The 16945-nt window shown below is 35.9% G+C and overlaps 1 protein-coding gene across 1 annotated transcript; it reads right to left on the minus strand.

The window, feature by feature from the left end:
* Positions 1–2189: 2189 nt before the first annotated feature.
* LOC117402477 (lysosomal-associated transmembrane protein 4A) lies at positions 2190–16027 on the minus strand. Its single transcript, XM_034003665.3, has 7 exons — positions 15799–16027; positions 12710–12830; positions 6879–6955; positions 4502–4624; positions 3997–4092; positions 3493–3591; positions 2190–3127 (listed from the first exon to the last, which is right to left on the minus strand). The coding sequence occupies exons 1-7, from the start codon at positions 15922–15924 to the stop codon at positions 3047–3049; spliced, it is 723 nt and encodes a 240-aa protein (XP_033859556.2). The 5' UTR covers positions 15925–16027; the 3' UTR covers positions 2190–3046.
* Positions 16028–16945: the final 918 nt, after the last annotated feature.

Raw genomic sequence — 16945 nt, forward strand, 5'->3', positions numbered from 1 at the left:
ATGTCCCAACTTTTGTTGATTACTTACAAACCCTCTGTCTGTATAAAAGCAGTGTTGGAACAGACTGTGTTACTACACCCTCTTAAGCATTATTTGGACAGTATTGTACTGCAGGAAGTAGTTAGTATATTGCTCTCATAATGGTGAGAAAAAGGCAATTAACAAAGGAAGACAGACAGACCATTATAACCCTTAAAAGTGTAGGTCTTTCCTTTAGAGAAATTGCAAAGAAAGCCAAGGTGCCAGTGAGTAGTTTCCTACACCATCAAAAGGCACTTGGAAACTGGAGGAAACTCTGACAGGAAGAGGTCTGGCAGACCCAAAGCCACAACAGAATCAGAAGACAAGTTTCTGAGAGTCAACAGCTTGCGTGATAGGCAGCTCACAGGACAACAGCTTCAAGCACAGCTTAACACTGGTCGAAGTAAGCAAGTCTCAGTTTCAACTGTGAAGAGAAGACTTCGAGCTGCAGGTTTGACAGGTCGAGTGGCAGTAAGAAAGCCATTGCTAAGATGGCAAAATAAGAAAAAGAGGCTTGCCTGGGCCATGAAGCACCGCCAGTGGACTACTACTGAAGACTGGAAGAAGGTCTTATGGACCGATGAATCAAAATTTGAAATCTTCGGTTCATCACGCAGGGTTTTTGTACGCCGTCGGGTAGGTGAAAGGATGGTTCCTCGGTGTGTGACACCAACTGTCAAACATGGAGGAGGAAGCGTGATGGTCTGGGGCTCTTTTGCTGGATCCAGAGTCGACGACTTGCACAGAGTGAGTGGCACCCTGAACCAAAACTGCTACCACAGCATTTTGTAGCGCCATGCAATACCCTCTAGTATACGCCTAGTTGGTCAGGGGTTCATCCTACAGCAAGATAATGACCCCAAACATACCTCCAGGCTAGGTCAGAACTACCTTAGAAGAAAAGAACAAGACGGTAGGCTTCAAATCATGGCATAGCCAGCACAGTCTCCAGACTTAAACCCCATCGAGCTGGTTTGGGATGAACTGGACAGAAGGGTGAAAGCAAAGCAACCTACAAGTGCAACACATTTGTGGGAACTTCTGCAACAGTGTTGGAAAGAACTTTCCGAACAATATTTGATTTCCATTGTAGAAAGAATGCCACGAGTGTGTTCGGCTGTTATATCTGCAAAGGTGGCTACTTTGATGAGTTAAAAATTGAGATTAAATTTTGTTAAACAAAACGATTCCATGATTTCTTTTTTTATCTCCAATTGTTTATTTGTTCTATGCTTTAATTTCAGAGTACATTGAGACATTACACTGCGTAAATTTCAATAAAAACTGGAAAAATTGAGGTGTTCTAAAACTTTTGACCAGTAGTGTGTGTGGGTATATATGAGAGAGAGAAGTTTTAAAAAATGAAAACATCCTTTTATTTTCATGATGTTTTGGGCAAAAGCCCATCTTCGGCTGTTTTAAAAAGAAAAGTAAACACAGTGCAGTAAACTTGTTATTAAAGATTTGTAATTATACAAAAATTCTGTGGTGGTGTCATGATTATTAAGAATAGAATGTTAATTCCCTGAGGTTCCAAAGTTCCCAGTTTGAAGATAAACTTGCGTTCCTTTTGTTTCCAAGCAACATTTGTTCCATAGCACTGATTGATCACACAGACTGTGATCATCACTGTTGAAGTGACGGGCTACTGGAAATGCAGTGCTGTTAATGCAAAGTGTTCTACAGTGTGTTTATATATAAAGCAGAAAAGGCAGTTTGGTTAAACCATTAAGTGCCAACTATGGCACTTTCCTCAGTTTACCCAGCTGTGACACTAAGACACATTGATGTTACAAGACCTTGTTGAGTTTACAGTTTATTCTGTTTACTGGCAGATACTTCATACTTGTGTGCCCCCCTCTGTATACCCATTGTTTCATATGCCAAGTCATTGTATTGAATTTCTTACCTGTATGACTTTTAAAATTCTGAGATGCATCTCAATGATGTTGCTCATACTAGGCTGATGGATAAACAGTGCCATCTAGTGGGTATCTTTCTTTGTAATGTAGGTAATTACAAGGGAGTTGTGTGTTGGTTATAGAATTAATTTAAGTTTGTTAATTTATAGTTTTAATTTATAGTTTTAACTACAATGGAATAGCAGATAAATGGGTACCAGTTTAGTTAACTTCTCTTGGACCTCAATAAAATTAAAAGATATTAAACAATTTTCAACATTTATTGAAGCGAGTTTGTTTCACAGGAAAAATAACAAAAAGACAGAAGCATGCATGCACCGTTTTCCAATCCTGGTTAATTTCTCCATGCACTGGTTTTGTAAATATGACCCATTTAATTTAAGTTTTCACTTTTCGCATTATTTATTTCAAATTCCATTCCCCAAAAAAGGCTTCAAAACATGAAACACAAAAGGCAACAAAAAACAAACATGTCACACACACAAAAAAAAGGCTGAATACTTATGATGAAAGTGCAAAAGTAAGGAGATCCCTCACAGTATCAATCTAAAAATATTAAATCCTTAAAAACCACAAAATGCAGAAAAAACAAAAGAATTGTATCAATAAAGATGTTACACAGTTTGTCTTAAGAATATTTTCATTACCTATCAAGATAAACTTCACTAGGAAAGCATGTTTTCTAAAAAAAATACTTCATGATCAGCATTCAGGCAATGTTATTGTACTATAATTTACTGAGACATCAAAAATAGATAGAAAGACAAACAAGGATCTTAGAAATATAGCTGTGCTTCCATTCTGTCTTATGTTCACACCACTTTCACACATTATATATATATGCAAATTTCAGCATTACAAGAGCCAATCAAATCTCTTGTAATGCTGAAATGTACATATTTCCCCATTTACCCATTGTTCTCTATTCATTGCTTTCATTCCCCTTAACTCGAAAGCTACTTTGTGTGTGATATACATCTCTAATGTTGGACTTTAAAGATTAAAAGGATATCACTGGATATCCCGAGTCTAAAAAAGGTATTGCAAGGTTAAAAACAGGAAGCTGGTTCAGAGGGAGTGTGGTCTACAATGAGATGGGCTCTTCAAGCAGGCATGTAGGGGGGAGGGGGCTCCTTCTCTGGCAATGGCATCTTAACAGCCATCTCATAGGTGGGCAGAACATACTGTAAATCATAAAACAAAACATGACATGAATTGAACAATGTATTAAGACACCATGACATGCAGTTTAATTTTAGAATCAGAATGATCATTCTAGTATTTTACACTTTAAGCCTGAAGGTAAAAAATTCAGGTTGACTGAACTAGTATCAGGCCTACTAAGTTGTTAGTTACTTGATTTACAGATCTGGTAAGATCTTTTAGGTAGTGTGAGGATTTAAAAAAGGTAAAGATGTTTAACCAGGACATGTCACATGACATTTACATTCATTGCAAACTGCTGGATTTTTTTAAGGCCATTCATGGTAAATATCTACAGTAGGCAATTATACTTTTGGACTGGCAACAGATTTCCCTATCAGTATACCTGAGGGGGAGCTTCAAATGCAGGGTAAACGGCAATCTCTGGCAAGTTTCTGTTGTTGATGTACTTGTAGCAGTTCCAAACACAGTTAATCAGGTAGGCCTGCAAGATATCACATGACAAGTATTTAATGACTAACCAAACTGGTTCCTCAGTTAATAGGTTGAGATCACAAACAATATGGAACAATAACTTCACATGAAAGAGACAGATTTAAAGCACATGCTGCTATTTAAAGGATTTTAATGATTACTAAGATTTGTATATTTCTTTTACAAATCCGTAAAAGAGGGGAGGCCTTGGACTCAATGGGGATCTTATTTGACAAAATATTAGGAAAAGCTTGCAAGCAAATATGCTAGGCACATCTTAAATCCAAAAACATGAAGGCAAAAGAGCAAACATATCACAATTGTCCTTGTCTTTTAAACGCCCTTTACAAAAATAAATTAAAAAAATAGCACAAACGTAGAACCCTGACACATACATTCCTTTTTAAAACATTACCTTTAGGATGATGAGAAAAGCAAAGAACACCAAGACGAAAAGCAGCAGGCAGCTGGAGTCCAGATAAAGCAGGTTATCCTTATAAGGGAAGTCAGGCTATAATAAAATAAAAAAAAAAAAAAAGTGAATTAGAGTCAAATTTTATGCTGCATCTTATGTATATTCCTCAAGTGGATGCACTGAACATGTGCCCAATGTAGTCTCAGGCAACAATTGCAAGTCAAATGACCACAATGGCAGCCGTATTAAGTTAGATGTCAAGGTTACCAGCAAATAACATTTAGGCCTATTTTAATGATCTAAATAGCAATGGATATGAATACTGTTGCCCTAAAATGTATACACTTGGTTTTAATAATTGGGTCAATAAATGACATCTAGGTAACATGATAAAAATAGACACCAAGATCTTTATATAACCCTGCATATATGAAGTCTGCAATTTAAATTGTTTCAGACTTCTACCAACTACTGTTTCATTGAAATAATTAATAAGTTCACATACCAGCTGGTTTAGGTAGTCCTTGATCCTTGGAAGGTAGGTTAGGGAGCTAACGGCCACAAGACAACTGAGGGCAAAATCAAACAACTGGAAGCAGAAGAAAGGAATCAGCCATCTGTCACGATGCTGAGGGGGAACAAAAAACAAAACAATCACATTACAATAGCCGACTTCAGTGTATAACAAATGAATAATGCAATTGATCCCTGCAAGAGTAGTTAGATTGGCTTCAAACCACTTCATTCCAATTGGCTTATACTAATCGCTAGAGCCCCGTGTTTTTCGCAAATACAAAATAAAACGAAATTCCGATATAAAACAGGTTAATCTGCATTTTGCATTAGTATGCAAATTCTTTGTTTCATCTCAAGTAGGGCAAACTTTGCACTGTAGCAAATGCTGTTTTGGTTTTGAATGGATGAATCTGCTTTGCTTAGGGTTTAAATACCGAGAAACCCCAAGCTTGTTGTATACTGCTTCAGTGCAATGGGATTGAATTACAAAGCCTATTTTTTTTTTATTTATTTATTTTTATTTTTTTAAATGGGTAGATTGCTGTATGTGCAATTGTTATGACAGCCCCACAATAGCAGGGCAATATATAAAATTTGATTTTATGTTATTGTATTTTGAGCACATTTAATTAAAGTTAAAGTTAATTAAAAAAAAAAAAAAAAAAAAAGCAGGGGACTTCATGTTACCATTACTGCCACCAATGAGAAATTATGGTAACAATTATTTTTTTGTGCGAGGTCTGTTTGTCAAAATGCTTTAAAAAAGTGGATGTTTAATAAAAAAAATATGCATGTAGTTAAAACATGTATACTATAGTATTTGAGTGTTTTTTATCAATGTGCATCTGTAAAAACATTTGTGAAATAAAACAAAAAAATATAGAAAATAAAAATAAAATTTCACAGGGCTCTACTAATGAAGCCCTCTTCGAAGTATATTCAACTCAACATGTAAATATGATACAATAAAAGGGAGACAATGTTAAGTTGGGACAAACGACCCCAGTCAGACTTTCTGCTGGTCACAGAAAAATAAAAGGAAGAAAGAAAGAAATGATATTTGAACACTATGAAGAGAGACCAGATCCATAATTTAGTGTATGGCTATTTCCACAAACAATCTTAAATTAAATTAAAAAAAAAAAGCTAACACTGCATTTTAAATGCAAACACAGAAATGAAGTGATTGATGATGCTTCAAGTTTCTAATCCTGTACTTCCACGGTTTTGTACTTCTATGCAGTACTGTTTATTAGGCGAATGTGATATTTTCTTAACAAGCATTTTCTCATTTCCAATATATGCAATACTGCTACATTTGCTGACATAGTTGCTTGGGAATCTTCCACAGTGGTGTCTTTCAACAGATGTCTTCGCTTACAGTTCCACTTTCTCAAAGCATGTTCAGTACAAATCTTATATAAAAAAAAAACAACTTCTGCTTCTGTGTTTATACGAACAGTGGGGCCATTCCAACAATCGTTACAGGTATTTTATACTTTGTTCAGACCTTTAAAAAAAAAAACACACACTATTATATGTATTGCTATTTATTTCTTTGTACTTCGTATTTGCAAAACAAAACACAAGGCTTTATGTATTGCCTTATTTTTACAGGTCTCACATGGTTTAAGATTCAGACAAGTATTCAAATATTTGTTAATTTGCAAAACCTTAACACGTCATTTCCCAAATCTGAAGCAGCACCGGAAACTTTACAGTAGATCTCAATTAAACCGCTTGTGTTGCATGTGCATCCTAATCTAGACTGGTTAAAATGCTAATGTTTGACAGCTAGAAGTCAATAGGGGACCAAGAGTAGCTCTGTTAATCTTCGTTTTTTTTTTTCTTTTTTTTTTTTCTTTTTAAATATAGAAATCCCCCACAGACAGAGCAATCTTTCCACTTGCTAATTTAGAAACTGTCACACATTCTAGTATGCTAGTAAGTTGTCTAATTTCTGAAGGACACCTTACTTGAATATTGATACATCTGTATCAATAAAATAAATAAATAAAAATGATATATATATATATATATATATATATATATATATATATATATATATATATAATGTGTGCATCTTTTATATCAACTTGAACCAGAAAAATAAAGATGTTTTGACACAACAAAACTATGATGCCTTGGACGAGGTAATGCAACTCACTATTAGTACAGATCACTTCACATATTTTGAGCACATACTTGACGGGACAACTGACACAAACAGACAGATTCACATACTGTATGCTCTGGGACCAATTAAATAGAATTTTCACTGTGAACACGTGATATTTGAGACCAACAATTATTTTTTCCTCCCCATGGATATAGAAAATGTATAAACGAATAAAGATATCACTTACAGTAATGGCTCCATACACCATCATGGCACTGATGGTGAACATCAGCAAAGAAACTGCAAACCCAACACAGGCATTTTCTACAAAAAAAAAAGTTATACATTTGACAATTAGTCCAACTGAAATAAGTTATTAGACAAAACAGTAATTGATATATTGAATGTAATAACCCCCCCCCCCAAAAAAAAAATTATATATATTTTTTTAACCTTGAGTGAATATTGTGGTCTTAAAAGGAAGAATACTACAATAATAATAATAATAATAAAAAATTGTAAATCATAGGGTTCACATAAATTATAACCCTATTGCACTATTTTAAAATAATGTGTTGTGCTTCACATTAATAGAGATTCATATTGCTAACAAGAAATAAAACAAGTATTTTGGAAAAAAGTAAATGCGAATACACACACACACACACGTCAGGCTTGAAGTTTTTAGGTTCTATTTAAATCAGGCGACGCCCCTTTAAACAAATTGAGCCAATTCCATTTTCATAATTAAATTAGTCTTTACCTTCTTATCTTCCCTGACCCTAATTGCTGCCCCTTAATTACGTGGATTGTGCATCCCCAATACTACTTTTAACTCGCATTTCATTTTTGCAGTCACCTAATTTAACATTGTGCTTTAGGCCAGTTTAAAGGCAACTAATACGTTTTAAAGGCAGTGTGGACTAGGGATGTTAACGTATCACATTTTGACTGTATGGTAACTGTCAAAATATACCACGGTTATCGTCGTACCGCGGTACAATGCCATTTTTTTGTAATCCGTTTTTAAATGGCTATTTAAAGAAATACTCAAGTAAAATCATTTAACAAAACAAAAAAAAACAAAAAAAAACAAAAACAAACACACATTTTCTGGGGTCACTCTGGAACGATAGGGGGTAAGGATGTGACCACTGCAACTGAATACACTCTTCATCTTTATCAGTTAGGACGGCATCCTATTAGTTAAGAGAAGCAAAGGGATACCTAGCAATAGCCAATCGAGTGCATTATAAAAGACATGCCGTGCCCGCCCACTGATCTCTCAGCTGAGTGCAACACTTGCGTGCACACACAGGCTACATGCGGTTGTGAGTTCACCTTTTCCTCTTAATACAGTTTGTATACACACACAGTTCGGTTTCAGAGGGCAGCGACAACCGCACCATCCTTTTCAGAGCAAGTATCGAGTTTGGTTAGTTAATGTGCACTAACTGTGTGTGTGTGTGTGTGTGTGTGTGTGTGTGTGTGTGTATTACAACCGCAGTTGGTGCTCAATGGATCAATGGATTTCTGCGCAACTAAATGATGTCATTGTTTATCACATTTTCGTGTGATAAACATGGTGCTATATATATATATATATTATTCCATGAACAGGTATCAGAATAGAGAGATAGCATTTCAGAAAAATATTCTTTGCTAATGCCAGATCTTTATTAATAGGTTCTAATGTTAAAAGAATAAGAATGTAGTAGTCTTCTTTGGTCCTATGTATCCGATTTAACATCTCATGCATTGACACAGATGCTTCAATGTGATCAATCATTCACATACACATCTTGTATTTAATTTTCAAAGAAACCCTTTACGGTTATTGTTTAGCTATAATTCCATTTATAATGCAGGCCTCTTGTGCTATAGATTGGAATTCCTAAGACGGTTGCAGTATCCAACCCTACTCATCAGTACTACCATAAACTCTCTGTTGCCCCATTCTTATGGCATCCCATGCTTCTTGGGAAATCAGGAATTGTTTTGCTAGTTATCTTTGCTGCATGTTCCAACTGATTGAATGTAACCTTTCCTGTCAAGGTTCCCCTGCCACAGAAGAAAATTTCTTGCTTTGTTCTTGTCACAACCTCTAATTTCAGACTTCACCTATAGTGCACTGATCAGCACGTCAGAAGAGTAAAAATAACTAGTTTTACCCCATAGTGTATCACGGTTATGTTTGAAAAAAAAAAATAGGTTTCACAAATAAAACATTTCACATTCAATATACAGGTTTACAGCACCACTCCTCTTCAAAATAGTCATGGCATGAAAGTGAACTACATTAATACCCTGAGGAAGAGTCACCAACGTCATTTAAAACAGCCTTGACGCCATTCCATTCAAGTGGTATTTCTACAATATACTTGCTATTAAAGACAACATGATAGAAAGCTAACTTTTTTTTTTTTTTTTTTTTTTTAATTGAGAGCGAGCGCCCTTGGGACTAAGAAAACAGAATTGGGTAGAAACAGTGTACTGTATGCTCTTTGTATTCAAATAATCTACTGTACAACATCAAAACAGTAGTAGATCACTCATGTAGGGGATTATTTGATGGAGATTCACCGCTAATCTTTTCATTTTTTCCCTCATATCTGCAACCTGGGGAGCTTATTTTCTAGCCTTGTACAGGGTAAAAGACCTTACTCATTTGGGGTTATGAAACTGACTTCAAGTTTAAGAGAACCGACAAGAGAATGCTTTTAAAAGGGAGTCATCAGGACATCATTTCGTGGTAGACTGGAAAGTAATCATCAGCCAAGGAGCCAAGCCTTACATAACATTCAAAATAAATAGTATTTAAAAGGAAAATATTTGAAGTGATTGCTTTTTTTTGTTGATATTTTTTATTTTTTTATTATTTTATTAATTTTTTTTTTTTATTTGAAGTCCCTATCCTAATTTTTTATGGGAATATTTATAGGTCTGATAGGTTTATCAGAAAGTTTACCATCACTGCACGTTATCCCTTACTCTGATGCATTGGGTTGGTTTTGGAATGCGGTTTGCTCATCAAAACTATAATGCAGCATACTGCTCTTGCAAAGTAAACACATTCTCTGCCTCAGAACCTTGAGGACTGGGCGCAGCCATCACAAATGACCTCTGATATATTACCCCAACCACAGAGTAAATTTACATTGTAATGTAAATTAACATTACCTTTAGCAATTGTTGTTAAGGGATTAAAACAACCAGAAATAAGCACAAGCATAGATTTTAAAAAAAGAAGAAAAAAAAAAGAAAAGCAGGAAGCTGCGTTTTTAGTTAATGTCATGTTGTTTAAAATCGTATGCAAGGAGCACTGATTTTAATAAAATAAAATCTACTTGCATGTCTAGCTAATAATCTCCATAATAATTACCTTAATGAAACCATATATTGGAAAAAAATGATTATATGAAAGGGCTCTTTAAAATAAAACTTGAAACTTTTTTGTACAACAGTGATTTTTCAGTGCTTGTATTACTTGTTAAACTGGACGTGTTCAGTAACAGGTAGCTCAGGGGGCTCTTTGGTGAACCAAGAGGAAAAAACTGCAGTTTACTGCAAAGTTGGTAATGTATAAAGAAAATGGTGATGTTTGCAAGAGAGATATACAACAATGTTAATGTTCAAATGTCAAGCAAGAGACTAAACAAATTTAGTACATCTGAGAAACATGCGAGAAACAAAAAAGTAAGCAAAACAAACAAACCTTCATGCCCATCAACATTTACTTTAACATACAACGATTTACCTGGTGTGTGTACACTTGTCAGTCTGTAGTTGTATTCTTATCTCACTGTTGTAGGTATGTGTTATTGAATATGTTCAACTTGAAACAGCAGTTTTATGGTGGTTGAGCCATAAGTTATCAGCTTTTTATGCATTCTACCAACAGTGAGAAGTCAAAAATGCTTGGTAATCAATTGGACTTTGTCTAGTCTCTGTTTGCTGTATTCTGGTCTAGTGCTCTGCCCCTTTACTGGACACAAACACATACAACACCTTAGATCAACAGTAGGCATGTCAACTTCTATTTTAAAGTGCTTTGCAACTATGGCAACTGTGATTGTTTTAAGACAAGATTGTCTTCATATATGTTCAGCTTTGATTTTTGGAAAAAACACAGAGCACAAACTAACTGACAGCACCGGCAGCAACTGCCTAAGTGCCCAAGCCGCTTGCCACTCAAAAAAAACCACAAAAAAACACTTATAGCAAAAGTTGTCTGTAAGCCTGCCCGTCATTGCCGCCAATAATAATAATAATAATAATAATAATAATAATAATAATAATAATAATAACTTACAGTTGTCAAGTACTGCAGAAAGGATGAGATTAGACCGTTAAATTGAATTGTCAGAGAACGGGCTTGAAATTACAATACTTAAAATGCAACAGCGCAATACACATTCTGACTCCTTTCATGTTTTCAGTGTATATAAATTGCTAATGACATTTCAATGACTCTTGCTGTTTTGTAAATTTGGTATTATCCCCCTCCCCCCCAAAACACCAACGCTAAAAAGTGCATCGATTTCTGTTTTAATTAATTTTTGTCAGGGTTGGGGTCAATTCCGAATGTATTGGTAAACTCCAATTCAATTCAAGAATTTGAATTTGAATTTGAATTTGAATTGAAAAAATCTTCAGGATACAGAATTGGAATTTGAATGAAAGGAAATGGAATTTAATTCCATGAAATTCCACTCATTTTAAAGGTTGAATGCCACATTTATTTTATACGCAAGAGATAAACCACGTTAAGTGTTGAATTGGTAAAATAATCCACCGTTTCGAGTGCCGTTAGACACGAGACACTGGATTATTTTACCGATTCAACACCTACTGTGGTTTATCCCATTTAAAACATTTCTTCCTAATTGACAATTGTTCAATAATGAGAGTAATTGAACTCTAATTTGGTAATTGACATTTATATTGATAGGCTACATTGTGTATGAGTTTGCTGGTGTGCCATCATGAGTTCCAAGTCAGAACCTGAAATCCCTTTGACACAGACAACAGTGTTATAAGTGAAGATAGCAACGAGGACTTTGCTTTAAATTTAGACCATGAAGGTGGCATTAGAAAAATAAAAAGAATGAAAAAAACAAAGGAGAAAGCGGAAAGTAAACGTTTTGCTGCACCTAAAACAGATGAAGTTAATATCTTTGCAAGCGATCGATTTTCTGGAAGTACTCACGCAAAATGTAAATGGGCTATGAATCTGTTTGAAGTTTGGTTAAATGAAAGGAATTCAAAAGCTGACTTTAAATCTGAGATACGTGTAATTAGTGGAGATTTAGTCATACAGCCTTAGCTGTTTTGTGACAGAATTAAGAAAATGTAACGGAGAGGAGTACTGTGGTAATTCACTATACGAACTTGTAATGTGTATACAGCATTTTCTAAGACTGCAGGGACGCACTAAGTTTGTTAAATGACCCAGAGTTTGAAAGTTTTTGCAGTGTTGTTGATGGGAAAATGAAACTTTTGGTTTGCATCAAAAGAAAGCTAAAGTTATTTCCGCACAAGAAAATATATTGTATTGTACTGAAATTGGAAATCAGTTATGTTTAAACGGTATAAAAGTATAGCTAATTGTTATTATAATTGCTGCTTATTAAAAAGACACGTGCTTTTTTGTGAATTGTTTGACTCTGGTTTGTTAACGAATCCGCAGTTTTCTGTGGATTCGTAGCTCAAAGTGTGGATTTGTTTCTCAACAATACATCTGCCCCACACTCCCCTTCTCTTCAAAGCCACACTGCCACTTTAGTTAGATGACTCGTAGATATAATCCACTGAAAGATCAAAGGGTGACGTCACAGAAATGTTTTAAATCACTATAAACAATACTGATTGCAACAGCATTAATCTATACTTTAGTAGTTACAAATAATTAAGAACTACAGTAGTTCTTAATTATTTGTTTTTCTTTATTGATCCATTATTTAATCCTTTAGTTTTTCACTCCTATGTTGTTACATGCCACTCATTTTTAAAAGGATTGAATGCCTAGCAAACTGGAACCCTTCTGTAATATACATTCATTCACACAATTTCACCTACCTGCCATCCTATCAGAGGCAAAGTAATGTTCAATGACTTCATACTGCAGGTCAACAGTAGGTACATTATCTGGATGAGTCACTGCCACTGTTAGCATAATGCCCATCAACAGGTTTACCACCTGTAAAGAAACAATAACTTATTAAGATGATAAAAGCACATACTGTAACCATATTAAATCAGTGGAGAGTCTGCAAGAGCATGGACTGGTAAGCCACCAATATGCTACTGTAGCTACCAAGACGCTTGCAAAACACTGAGGTCGCATAGACCTTCTTCAGCATCACGTGTGTGAAGCAGCATTGTTTATTGGGACATGAGACATCACTTTGCAGCAAGGTTAGATTGGGCATCTGCACCAGAGGCGATGGAAGTCTCAGCAGGTAGAAACCAAGCCCTAGCACTGGCGTACAGCAGTGGGAACCCTTCCATGGGCAAAGGCACCTGCAACAACGTGGTAGCTCATTTGATCAGGCCAGTGAGCTCCTCTGACAGGGAAGGACTTACCGCAGTAGCCAAAACATCAGATTCCACATCCTCAGGTGGGAAAATGTATGCTTGGGTGTCCAGATCCCCAGATGCAGCAAGGGACATGGTGTCCTGTGCTGGCCAGTGGTACCTGAACCGTGGAGACAGACAATGGGGGGGGGGGGCGTCTTCCTCACAGTAACTGTCAAAAGGGACCGCTGCTCCACTGAAAGGAGGATCTAGAGGAGCGCAGGATCTTAGTCCTGCTCCTACCCCATGAGGGTCGCCTACTAGCTCCGTTAGCTCTCCCGCTAAAGTAGCAGGAACTTCTCTTAAAAGAACACCTTCTTGGCACCTATAGCGATTCGTTCACAAGATATATAGTACTGTTTTGTCAAAAAAAACGTCGTCACCGCGAAAGTGTCTTGAGGAACACAGATTGGTTTATTAACTCTTACCAGAACCGACATCACATCATTGAATTGTTTAGTATTACAATTTCTACAAGTGCGCCTCATAGCTACAAAATTGCATGTAAACAAACGGCAAAATATGCCGCCGTTTCTCTTGCTACACATAGCTGGAAATTGTTCGAGCTCAAAAAAAAAAAAAAAAAAAAAAAAAAACGACAAATCGCAGAACAATTTTGTGTTTTCTGTTCTGGTGAGTCGCGTTACCATTCTGTTAAATAATGTGATGTTTTATATATTGCTACTGCATTTTGGAACGAATCGGGGCTGTATTAATTGAGTTTGACAGTTTGTCAATCCTAAGTAACGACCATTATTTTTTCCTCTGCCATTGTGATAGCCCGAAACACACCCACCAGCTAATTTCATAGTACATGGCGATTTAAGCTTTTTGACCATGTTGTTTTGCTTTAGTTTTATTAACGTTAGTTTGTCTGTTACTTTATTATTATAGTTTATTAATATACACTTGCCTATTTTGCTTTTACTTATTCAGTTAGTTTCATATGTTGATGCACGTGCGTCATGACAATACATTCATACTTATTAATTAATATTGTATCTGGTGGCTAACTGTCTAATACCCCTTTTCACACACAAATGCCGCTACTGAGCCGTTTCAAAAACTTATTTTAAATAGCCATTCACACAGAACGGAATTTCGCAAACTATGCATGTATACCGTCATAACCCTTTTACACAGCCAAAGGGATCATGCGAGTACAACTTTAAAACCTGTCAGTCAACAGATCGTTTTCATGGCAATGGAAACGGAAACAAAACAAATAAGCATAATGTGTGTAAGCTACTTAAATATAGGCAGCAAAATTCTGTCTATCGATTTGATTATACAGTATGTGTGTGTGAGAGAGAGTGTGTATAATGTATCCACTCTGCACAGGAGGGTTCTTGTTGTGCAACTAACTAGTAACCATAACCTATACGCAGGTATACACATTTCTAATCTTAATGGCGCTGGAGAACTGTATTGTACTCTAAACTTCCCTGTGCTCGCTGGGTCCTCTAAATTGCAGATTGCCTACATTTTAATGGTATTATATATATATATATATATATATATATATATATATATATATATATATATATATATATATATATAATGTGTGTTTGTGTGTGTGTGTTTGGTTTCTCTGCATTCTCGAGAAGTCTCCCGATCACATTAACTGGATTTGCAGAGGTTCTGCGTCCCCAAATTCTACTGCACAGTTCAAAGTGCCGCATTTCCTGCTGCCACTAGAATTGTAAAGTTAACAAATCTCACGACGTGGTTCAGAGACTGTATAAAATGGCTCTGTGACATAGGCAATTCACACACACACCAAAATGCCGCATCAGCGGTTCTGAGCAGTCATACCTCATCTGTGTGAAAGGGGTGAGAACAATTCGGCTATAAGAACACTTAGTTTGCTTTTTTTTTTAATATTACAGCACGTTTTGTACGGTGATGCCGTTTTATTAGAGCAGGCCTATACTAAAATATGTACAAAAAAGATACAGTAGAATTCGAGTTCACACGTCTCTTCATCATGTGAGAACTGTAAATTGAAGGCAAAGACAACCCCTCTCGCACACTTTAAAACAAACTCCACATCACCCGTTACTTTAATTGCAAGCAAATTATTTCAAATTGTAAACTAAAAACCGGGGCCTCGGGTATTAAATTCTCGGGCCTTTAGGAAAAAGTGAAATAATCCAGTTATATTGTACACGTGTCTGGAGTTGTTTCCATACAACAGTCATGTACACACCTAATATATATATATATATATATATATATATATATATATATATATATATATATATATATATATATATATATATATTTGTTTGTTTGTTTTAGAACGACAGGATTAATGACCATAAATGATGCTGCTAGTCTAGTAAACCAATGGCTCAAACACAAAACACGAAAGCCAGCAATAACGTAATACTATAGATATTATCTATTAACAGACTGGAAAGAATTGTTCATAATATAAATTACCTATGGGACAGACAACACGGTAAGAATTTATTTATTTATTTATTTATTGTTATCTTTTACAATAGAAAGTGATCAGAATACATCTTATGTAATGACCAGAGGGAAAACAACAACCCCCTCCAACCCAACCACCCCAACTCACTCACCATGTACCAGGTCCCCAGGATAATGGTTCCAGTCCTGACATGACAGCAACCACAGCACCGTGTACTGTAGAACCTATCCCGACTCGGCTTGAAAGTCATGTCGTCCTCTGTTGTGGGGAAATACATTGGGGGTGAAAAAACGTTTGAAAAAAATACTTATTCTCCCCTACCCTTCCGTCTACCTCCAACTTGCGTTTTGGCTAAAACGCCCACGCAACTGACGTAATAACAACGAGAACGCAAATGTGGTTTGATTGCTAACAAAATAAGCCAATGGCTATCGGCTTTTAGAGAGGCGGTGCTCCTAAATGACGATTGGCAGACAACGAGACGAATGAGAGACGGAAAGCAAGCTGGTGTAGTTCACACTTCTGATTGGATAGTGTTAGAGACGAGAGGGCGTATGAATGCAACTGACAGGACGAATTGACAATAGGAGCCGCAAATTGAAAATTCGGTAGGAATTTTCCTACAGTACAGCCCACGTTCCAAGTCATTTGCTGGAGCAGTAGAGGGTTTAGCTGTGTGAAATTTACCTCATTATTTTAGCTAACAACAATTGTTTCTCCACGTAAGCAAAAAGAGGAGTTGGATGTAAATGACTGTGCACAAATTACCAGTTTGACCTAAATTGACCCCAGCCTCGGTAGGTACAGTAATAAAGGTATGACTTAATTAATTTGTACAGTACAGCCTATGGAATGCAACCTATCTTAAAATGTAATTACCATTACCTCATTGAGTTGTTTTGTTTAAGTGTTTAAGTTATATATCACAGTATTTTGGGGCACACGTGTGTTGTCTTCAAGTATTTATACAGCTTATCACTTGGGCTACACTTCTTGTACATTTGATTATATTTAATGTACAAAACTCTTGGTGGAAACTTCCTCACACTGGCACCTTTATTCAAGTATTCAAATTGCATGCAGTAGAGAGAGAGAGAGAGAGAGAGAGAGAGAGAGAGAGAGAGAGAGAGAGAGAGAGAGAGAGAGAGAGAGAGAGAGAGAGAGGAGGCTGTTGAACAAAAATAGAGGTTGATAAGAAAAAATATTTAAAAAATAAAATACAAATAAAAATAAAGTGAATGTAGAAAAAGTTTAAATGATTAAGAAATCATTTATTTCAGGATGTTTCGGGCAAAAGC

Source organism: Acipenser ruthenus, chromosome 5 (assembly GCF_902713425.1).
Source record: "Acipenser ruthenus chromosome 5, fAciRut3.2 maternal haplotype, whole genome shotgun sequence".
Lineage (NCBI taxonomy): Eukaryota > Metazoa > Chordata > Actinopteri > Acipenseriformes > Acipenseridae > Acipenser > Acipenser ruthenus.

Bases quoted from the DNA above. Each gene is read 5' to 3' on its own strand.
- LOC117402477 (XM_034003665.3), bottom strand. From the start codon at position 15,924: ATGTATTTCCCCACAACAGAGGACGACATGACTTTCAAGCCGAGTCGG. The intron at 4,093-4,501 runs GTATGTGAACTT...ATTTTATTATAG, and splicing joins AGGACTACCTAAACCAGCTG to CCTGACTTCCCTTATAAGGA. The intron at 3,128-3,492 runs GTATACTGATAG...TATGATTTACAG, and splicing joins CATTTGAAGCTCCCCCTCAG to TATGTTCTGCCCACCTATGA.